Raw genomic sequence first — 10,303 nt, forward strand, 5'->3', positions numbered from 1 at the left:
GCCAGGAGCACACTGTATGGCCCCCACCCCCTGCCAGGGGTTTCTCGTGATGCCTCCTGCCTCCGCTTATGAATAAGGATATCGAGTGTCACCTGTGCTATCTGGGAACAGGTGACCTGTTACAACTGCTCTCATAACTAGCAGCAAATGAAAAATCTGATTTATAAAGCCTATGTTCCCATGTATGTGTGTCTTTATAAAAAGTTTTTGTTATAGATATTTTCAAACATCCACAAAAGTAGAGAGACTAATATAATGAACCCCTGTGAATTCTTACCTAGTTTCAGCAATTACCAAAACATGGCTATTTTTATCTTACCTTTACAAAATCTATGTCTTTTGCAACACCAAAAGCATTTGGGCATTTTATCATTGGACAAAATCAAACACATAATGAGGACTACAATAAACGCACACATCCATGCCCCCCCACACCCTTAGGCTGAAAATTAGAAAGCCATTTGAGGGGCGCCTGGGTGGCTCAGTCGGTTGAGCATTTGATTTTGGCTCAGGTCATGATCTCACATTCATGGGTTTGAGCCCTGCGTCGGGCTCTGCGCTGACAGCTCAGAGCCTGGAGCCTGCTGCTGAGTCTGTGTGTCCCTCTCTCTCTGCCCCTCCCCTGCTCACTGATCTGTTTCTCTGTCTCTCAAAAATAAATAAATGTTAAAAAAAAAAGCCATTTGAACACAAAGTTCTGAGGTGATAAGCAAAGAAGGTCTTTTTTTCTTTCCACTTGGTTATACTGTTGAGTCCAAATGTCTTATAATAAGTGTGTAAGAGTTTCACGGTGGGAACATAAAGTAAGAAGCAGAGGTGAATCATTTTAAAGGACTCTGTCTTTGAACTCACATTGCAGCTTTCATCATTGTCCGGTCTGTGAGGGAGAATGAATGAAGAAACGGAGAGGGGGCCGTCACACTTGTCGGCAGGCTGGGTGAAATCCAGGCAGCTGGTGATGATGCTGTAATAGTGAGTCGGCACGGGAACGGGGCTGCCCTCCACGTACCTAGAACAGGAAGGAAAAATAAAAGTACAACATGTGTAGGAGCTTCCTGTTTTAAATGGTGACCAATGAATATTGCCTAAGCCACTAAAATTACCTCGCATTCAACTGAATCATTGTTCACTTCTAAGGAAGTGGTCCACTTCCATATTTTGAACACAATGTTTTTATTGCCTGGAATCCCCTTTCTCTTAACTTGGCAGAGTGAAAACGATATTCCAGACAAAGAAAACAGCTTGAACCAAGGCTCCGAGGCTGGACACGATGAATGGATCAAGATAGTAGAAATGTGAGACTGCAAGAGTCAATAAAAGCCATAATTTTGAGGTTCTGAGGGCCTCATTGTGGGAATTTGGGCGTTATTGTGTAGGTAGTAACGCCTCATTGAAGGATTCTGTGGCAGAGAGAGTCACATGAGATTCATGTTTCAGGGAGAGAATTTGCATAAAATTGTATAAAGTGGACCTGAAGCTGGAGATGCTGAAGCTAAGGCAATAATGAGCCCTTTCAAACTACAATGAGATGTTGAGCTTGGTACAGAGAACTCATTTACCTGAGGAAATACTAAGGACTAATGAGCTAGTGATGAGCATAGAGATTTAAAAAAAATCTTTTCCAGTAAACCGAAGTACAGAAACTCACAATTCCTTACCTAGCTCTCTGTTATCTTAATTTTATTCATTTTTGAAATACTGAAGTTATGATTAAAATTTTGGCTAAACACTACAGCAATGAACAGCAATAAAATGTACAATGAAGTTGGAATTTCTCTTATGGATGACTAGAAAAGGAGTAGGATAATTCCTATTTTATTATGTGTATGAAAAAAATTGTTCCTAATTATCTGTAAATCACAATTAAACCTTCGATTTTCTGTGGCCCTCTCTTTCATGAATGTATAAAATTAGATGACTTCTTATAAATTTGTCACTTGTATTTTCTTGTCTTCTCCACAGTTTGCTCCTTCTAAGCAAGTATTCCTTATATATTTTTTAAATCTCCCCATTAGCATCATGGAGAAGGGTGGAAACAACTAGATTTTACCAAAGTCTTCATGGAATTTTGTATTAAGATATACTGACCCAGAAATCTAAGGGATTCCAAAAGTCTCCTCAAATAATGGGGATGAGTGAAAATTATCATCTTTCCACCACCGAGTTGATAAAGAATAAATGACACCTTAAAAAAAATCTTTTGATATTTTTCTCTCATGGAAGGGAAAAGTACATTTATTTACCACAAAACTCCATTCCATTCCAACCACCAATATGACATTTAATCAAGGTCCAAAGCACTGAAGAAATCACAAGGAGATTCAAAGAGCAAAGCCTTTAGGTCTATCAGCTCTTCTCTAGTATGTGAATATTTGAAAAAGAGCCTTGAATGAGATCTTAGAATTTAAAACACACACACTGAGTAGAAAAGACAAACTTACTGTTTGATTTTGTCCTGTGTGTCATGTAAGCCATCATAGTCATAGTCAAAAATTGGTCCACTTATCACATTAACTCCATTTCTTTCTGAAGCATATTTCTTCACTAATACCCTCTGGAAATAATTCCAGACTCCTGTGGGGGGGAAAAATCCATTCTTCATGATCAAAACTCCTAGCTTTGGTCAAATTCTCTTGAGGATGAGCCAAACGTCATAAGCCAAGAGACAGTAGAGCTGCTGCTATTCTTGGAAAGAATTCATCCTAAAGTACCAGCTGTGTGTGTCTGTCATTTATGAACCAGCAGAGAGAAAGGCATGGAGACACTAGTAGGAGAGTTTACCTCAGCCCAATAAGTCAGGGAAGGGCTCCTCAATGAAGTGGTTACTGAGCTGAGATCTAAGATAAGTGGGTGTTTTCTATGCAAAGAGATGGAAACAGAACAGGCAAGCAGAATCATGTGGTCAAGAGAGGAAGGACAGTGTTTGGGAGAAACTGAAAAAAGGCCTTAATCTACTTTTTCTTCCTTCATGATCTCATAGATATACTTCTTCCCAAGTTTACATCTCTAGCCCTGACCCTTCCAAGGAGCTCCAGACATGTTATCCAACCATCCATTTCATGGTCCACTTGAATACCTAATAATCATGTCTAGCAAAAAATGATCTAAACAGAATTCTTGGTCTTCATTCCCAAACCTGCTCTAACTCCCTGCTTCTCCATCAGGTAATGGCACTCACTCACATGTTCACGTCCAAATCTTAGGAGTCATTCTTGACTTGGCTCCTTCTTACATGTCAGGGCTACCTCTGAAATACACCCCTGTCATCCAAGTCTGACCACTTCTCAACTATTTTTACTGCATCCATCTTGGTCTCAATTACTATCCTCTTTGCAAAGAACTACCACAAGAGACTACTTCCCAGGTTCCCAGTGAGAACGTCCATCTTCGGATCATTTTACACCATACTCAGCATGTATCACTTTCTTCCCAACTTCCTGTTTCTAACATTCCAAATGATGTGTCACTGCAATTAGAATAAAATCCAAACTTTGCACCACAGCCCCTGCCTACCTGCATGACTTTGTTTCCTACTTCCCTCTTTGGTACATGGCTTTCTTCCTGTCTTCCCATTTGCCAGACTTGTTTCAGATTATTGCATTTGCTCTTCCTTTCACCAGGAAAACTCCCTGAGGTTGTATGTCTGGTTTCTCCTCCATCTCTCATTTTCATTTCAAGGTCCTCTCTGGAGGGGACTTCCTTATCCACACTAGGTCAAGTTAATATTATATTCAGCAGAGGAATGGAGATGAAAAGAGTGGGAAGAAATGAAAGGCAAAAGAAGGGAATGACAGAAGTAGACAGGAAATGCAAATGGTGAGTTCATTCTGAAATGTTAGGCTTCAAGAAACTATGTTCTGCTCTACATGAGGACTGTGAGGTTCATGCTGTGAGGCTTTTATGCCTTCTTATCTCCTCCTGTGAAACAGTACTTGGCTGTTTTTTTCATAGTGCTTCTACCGTTCTTTAGACCTTCTTATACTCTAGTCTGAAAGAGAAAGAACAGCCCACTGGAGCCAAACTACCGTAGATAATTATTTGCAAGACAGAAAAGAGGACAGTGGGAAAGAAATTCAAATGTTAAGCATAAAAATTGGAAAGGCAGAAAGGGAGGGAAATAACAATGAGAACAGTCAAAAGGCCAAACCCACAGAAATGTGGCGTGTGAGAAAACTAGGTCCGGGGAAGAACAGCAAGCTCTCTGTGAAAGGCCTTTTGCCATGCCAGCCTCAGGGTGGTACCGTGCATTTCCTGTATTGCTGCTTGGTCAAAAAAGCACCAGTAAAGAATAAAGAAATCCAGGAAACCCTGATTTGTGGACATTAAATGAAGATGCATTCCATGTAATATTATGACAAACCTATGTGGGTTTCTGAAACATTTCTCAATTGGGCCTAAGAAAAAACTAGGGAACTGCCTCGTAAAAGCATGCTTCAATTTTTCACTCATAAGCAATAGATTCTACCTTTGAATAAACCTTCATTTACTAACTAGGACATCAAATAAACATTTTTCTCCTCTAAACCATGTTGGCCATTTCACTGATGTCAAGTTCGGGAGGCTTGTCACTGTAGAGGACACTCCACAATCATGCATTCTGATTCTGAGATTTCATTTCAGCCCAAGAGTCCCAGAACACATGTACAATGTGTACTTTGCCAAGTGGAAATAGGTAGAGGTGCTTCCTTGTCCTGCCTTTCCTATAAGAATATACGTCTCCTCGCTGTAAAATGAGGTACAAATTATTCCATAATGCTTTGTCTATCTTTGGACGGTTGGATGGATGAATGGATGGGCAAGTGAGTGAACTATTTGTTATCAGAAATAGAAAATAGATTATTCCGGCTATTGGACAATTAAGTCATATATAAGCCATAGATGTCATGCAATAAAACTTCATAATTTTGTGAATGTGAGGTTAAATGGCATATCTGTGATTAGATAGCTAGTGATTAGACTCCAGGGAAGTCAGCTTTTGGACAGGTCTCACTGTGCCAATACCATTCACAGCATCACTATCATCACAAATATTTATGTCATGTACAAAGACATTATGGGTGTTCAAAGAAACTAAAATAATTTGCAAAGCCCTAAGACTACCTGAATTTAATACTTTGATGATTCAGAAGATCTTTTAAAGTTCTTCCTGGGTTTCAAGGTCAACATTCAGAATACATCATCACCATCCATCCTAAAGAAGAGAGGGGCGCCTGGGTGCCTCAGTCGGTTAAGCCTCTGACTTCAGCTCAGGTCATGATCTCATGTTTGTGGGTTCGAGCCCCACATCAGACTCTGGGCTGACAGCTCAGAGCCTAGAGCCTGCTTCTGATTCTGTGTCTTCCTCTCTCACTTCCCCTCCCCGCTCATGCTCTGTCTCTCTCTGTCTCAAAAATAAATAAAACATTAAAAAAAATTTTTTTTTAAAAGAGAGAAGTGCTGATGACTTTAACATTCAATACATAAATATAAGCATTGTTAAACATCAAGGAGCCTCCAAAACAAAAGAAGACCCTTCTTAACCACCAATACAATGAGCATTGAAATAGAAGGAACACCAGTTTAGAAGCAAAACACAAACTGGGTTTAGTTCAGTTTGTATCATTCATGAATTGGGTCATTTCTTATGACTTTAATTTTTTAATTATAAACAAGGGATGAACAACCCACCAAGTCCCTCACATATTCATATTTTGGATTAATGCTGGAGAATTTACATGGACGTTCTTCAACAATTATAAAACCTAAACACATGAAAGATATTATTATCAAACTTAAAATAGAGGTAAAAAGGTAAACAGTAAATTTATAAACATTTCTTTTCATAAGTAATAGTTTATAAGGTAAATATTAGACTTACGTTTGAAAGCAGGATACATTGGAACCATATTGGTTACAAGGAATGCATCATATTTGGCTTCTGGTGAAGAGCTCAGATCTAAATGTTAGGCAAACAAACAGTGTCCATACTTCCCAAAATCAGCATCAATAAAAAAGCAATCTACTAAAATAGTCTGAATAGCTTGACGTGAATGGTGAGTGGATCTATGCTTTTATTTCTACTCATTCCCTACTTTATACAGTATTTCCTAATTCCCCACCCACTCAATCTCTTTTTGTCACCAACAGCTCTCTCCCCAAAATTTTTACAATGCTTCTTCTTCCTGCCTAGTCTTGGGTTTAATAATTATTATGTATACAGGTTTTGGACTTCAAAAAATATCATCAAGGTAATGAGATATAGTTAAAGGGCTTTCCATATTCTTAAGAGATCACCTTTCTAGTATTTTAAATATTAATGTATTAATGATATACCTTTTTACTATCAGATTCCCATTTATAATGTCAGGGGCATAGTATACATTCCCTTGAACTTCAGAATTCTCCAGGAGAACAGGATCTGTGAAAGGTGGTCTCTTTTCTGACCAATTTTGGAAGGATCCCCTAGAAGTTCAATTCTTCAGTCTCGAGTGCTCCTCTTGAAGAAGACCACTGAAATCCTAACAGTCCATATTCCACCAAATAATATCCCTCTAGAATGGTCAGATCCTGATATTCCAAAACTTACAAGGAGGGAAGAGGAATCCATAGGACATCTGTTTATCATTTTTGTAGGCCAAACAGCTTTGACTGAAACTCGGAGACACACGGACATCAGGCCGGACGCAGTTGGTCAGGTGCTCGGGGATGCCAGAGACCTCAGCCTGCGTGTTGAGTCAGAGGTAGTCAGCAATGCCATCACAAAGACCATGCCAAACCAACATGGAAATACTGATGCCAAGTTGCTCTATTATGAACAGCCAGAACCCAAACCCCTCTAGCTTTGACTGTAGCTCATACTCGGATGTTGACTCCTTAAAACAAGGCCTCCCAACCCAACCCCCCCTCCACCAAAAAAACAAGGCCTCAGTTTTCAATACACTAAGCCAGGAATTTGCAAACTCTTATTTGTTTTCATTGGCATAACTCTTTGATCAAAGTCTTAAAGAAAGCCATCATATATAAAACAGAAATTTGCACTGTTGAAATAATGGATAGGATTCCATGGAAGACAGCTTTAAAAAATAACACTCTGAGAAACAATACAGATATATCCTCTATATAAAGAGAGACTGCACACAAATCTGTGCACTAGGGCTTATGTACATGCACACAGCACAGACACAAGATGTTTGCAGCAAGAGAAGTATTCCTTCGTAATCAGAAATTAAAAACATACCTCAACTGCCAAGTAAACCTTTCAAATTCCAGATATAAACTTACCTATCTCATCTTCACCAAAACTGACCCCAAACTGAAACCCCAATATAAACTCTTTATTAAAAAACAGGATGTTGATAGTCAAGGAGGCTGTGCTTGTGTAGGGCCATGGGTATACGGGAACTCTTTGTCTTTATTCAATTTTGCTGTGAAACTAAAGCTGCTCTAAAAAAATAAACTATTAAAACAAATAGTCAAATCTTGGTGGCTTCTGCAACTATTGGGCAATGGCAAGCAGAGAAAAGCAACAAGCACTTGTATACTCTCTTTGATATGTTGATAATTTAACATATTCCTATGAAGTTATTAGAACATCGAATAAAGTCTAGTTCAAAATACGTTGCTGGGCAACTGGGTGTCTCAGTCGGCTAAGTGTCCAACTGTAGTTCAGGTTATGATCTCACGGCTTGTAAGTTCAAGCCCTGCAATGGGCTTTGTGCTAACAGCTCAAGGCCTGGAGCCTGCTTCAGATTCTGTGTCTCCCTCTTTCTGCCCCTCCCCCACTCACTCTCTCACTCTCTCTCTCTCTCTCTCTCTCTCTCTCTCTCCTTCAAAAATAAATAAACCTTAAAAAAACTTAGCAATAGATTCAATGTAAGATTTCTTTCCTCAAAAAAATTAAAATCCTTTTTAAGACAAAATTCTGTTAGGCAAGCAACCATGAATGCAATCACATGAAGAATGTAAACCCCAATTTTTCAATGACCTGTTTGGAAACAGTGTATGATGTCCACAGTGGCATTAGGAATATTTCACTATAACCACTTTCAAAGTCAGTGTGATATAAGATATCATAGCGAGTCCGATAAAGCACTGCAGGCCGTCCATAGAGGAGGTGTCTCTCTAGGAAAGAGAACAAAAATTGTGTTAAATACATATGAAACTTTATATTAAAGGAGAAAGAAATATTGGGAGAATCAAGTTGTCCATAATTTGCTTGCTTACTTATTAATAGTGTATTTCCTTCTTCTTAATTTAATCAAGTTAGTTTCCCCTAACACTTTGTGGTTTATCTGTTCACCTAAGCATGGGTCAAATCTTACAGTTTTCAAAAGTATAATATAAATGACATATTTATTTTAATACTTTCTTTAGTTGTAAAGAATTTTAATCTGTATAGGTAGGAAACATTATAGTAACTTTTGAAATGATTCAGCTGAATGGAAGTCAATGGGAGTGATTTTTAAGGAATGAATTCATTTGACCCTTGGAAAGGCTCATCAAATTAACCAGTGATTTAATTAAGAGGAAGGCACTCTGATCATTATTTGCAACTGTAACTCAAATAATGCATTCTTTCAGCATAAACAGTGAGTAGTAATGAGCTTTTAAAGTAAGCGGCTCTGTCACATGGAGAAACACTCTTTAGGTAAGAACTTAAAGGAACATGTATAGATAAAATAAGTGGGCATTCAAGAGGGTTCTTTAAATACAGAAGAGGGGAGGTCATCAGCTACCAAAGAACTCAGTTAAGACTGTAAGAATGCAGACCTCCAAGAGAAATCTCTCTTCTTTACTCCTTAGAGTAAAGGTTTGAAACTTTACTCTTTTAAGAAGAAGAGATGGAAGTTTAGTGTGCAAACCTTCATTTCACACCCACAATAAATGCCTGGAGCTTGATCTGCCCATTTTGGAGAGACTGAAGTCAGAACGTCCATAGATTCTTGAAAATTTGGGTCCTCTGGACCAAAATGTTTAGAGATTGAGGCTTAGGCAATTCACAATTCCCTATGTGATCATCAAAAAAATGTTTGTGATTATTTCTATTAGAGAAAATCAGTTCTGGCAATCACTTATTAAATTATGTATACATGTTGCTTTAATTAAAGTATTACCATTCTATGCAAGTAACAGAGAAAACTCTTCGGAGAATATTTTGCAAGCCTTTCCCAAGTAGAACTGCTGACTTGAGGCAACGGGGCCCGCACCTACAAAAGCCAAAGCCTGTTCTGGGTAATGTGGCTTCTTCAGCATTGCAGACAACGTAGAAGCCTTGGTTCCGCTGCCAAATTTGGGGACCCACCCCTAAGAATTAGGACACAATATGATAACCTTACATAAACAAAATATAATGAACAAATGAAAAGCCAGCAAATCATAACAGTAGTACTTGGGGGCAGTTAACCAAGTCAGACTTTCCTTCAAAACTCAAACCAAACCTTTTCTAGGTTCAAAATTTCCATTAACGTTTTCCTTGTTTTCATTTTTGTTGCCTCTGAATTTCCTGGTTTCAGCTGGAAGCAGAAGTATCAAAATTCTTTGAGAAGCTATTCTCTTTTCATCATTCAAGTTTTAATGCTTACCAAACACATTCCTCCAAATTCAAATGCAAGCCTAGTATCCAATCTATTCCATTAAGAGACAACAAAACAGCAGCCATGTTTTTCCATGCAATACCCCTCCTAAGGGGGGCCACCAACAGTATCTTGGGCAACATAAAGATTACACCAGATGTGGCTTCCCCTCCAGCCCTCATTACTGGAATTCCTCTGCATAACACCCCCTTCCACAAAGGCTGGTTTATTTATAACACTCTGGTCATAATCATCCTTAGCAACTCTATGCTATTATACATGTGATCCCTTTTCTTTCTACTAGGAATGGCTTCTCCAATAGACTTGTCATCTCTCTCCCTTCAAATCTATCATTAATGTATTCTCCCTCACCAGATATTTACTGAATATCTTCTTTGTGCCAGGCCTTTGGCTATAGAAGAGAGATGCTGGGCAAAGATAATGAAGATACAGCTCTTACATTCAGAAAACTCACAGTTCAGTAAGAGAGACCAACATGGCACAAATAACTCAAGTGCAATATGGCACACATTATATCAGAAATATCTACAGAGTGCAGTGGGAACACAGGGCATGATGACTATCGTGGATGGGGATGAGATGGCATCAGCACAGTCTTTACAGAACACACAAAGATAAGCCAGGTTGACCCCAGCCTGCCCTATCATAATTGGTAACATGCCATAAATGGTATGCCCCTTTCTATACTCAAATGTGGATGACAAATAACAAGCTCACAGAGTCCAGCCCCC

At 38.8% G+C, this 10,303-nt stretch overlaps 1 protein-coding gene across 7 annotated transcripts in view; it reads right to left on the bottom strand.

Moving 5' to 3' along the window:
* ENPP2 (ectonucleotide pyrophosphatase/phosphodiesterase 2) overlaps positions 1–10,303 on the bottom strand; it is a 105,577-nt gene that overhangs the window by 4,743 nt on the left and 90,531 nt on the right. For 4 of the 7 annotated variants that reach the window (XM_029923368.1, XM_029923363.1, XM_029923362.1 and 1 more), the window contains 6 exons: positions 9,417–9,491; positions 7,964–8,100; positions 6,566–6,701; positions 5,858–5,935; positions 2,442–2,574; positions 853–1,009 (listed from right to left, as the gene is read on the bottom strand). In XM_029923368.1, the coding sequence (XP_029779228.1) occupies positions 853–1,009; positions 2,442–2,574; positions 5,858–5,935; positions 6,566–6,701; positions 7,964–8,100; positions 9,417–9,491 (716 nt within the window). The remainder of the gene's footprint in view (positions 1–852; positions 1,010–2,441; positions 2,575–5,857; positions 5,936–6,565; positions 6,702–7,963; positions 8,101–9,416; positions 9,492–10,303) is intronic. The other 3 variants (XM_029923364.1, XM_029923365.1, XM_029923367.1) reach the window with 1 other exon arrangement.

Source organism: Suricata suricatta, chromosome 15 (genome assembly GCF_006229205.1).
Source record: "Suricata suricatta isolate VVHF042 chromosome 15, meerkat_22Aug2017_6uvM2_HiC, whole genome shotgun sequence".
Taxonomy (NCBI): Eukaryota; Metazoa; Chordata; class Mammalia; order Carnivora; family Herpestidae; genus Suricata; species Suricata suricatta.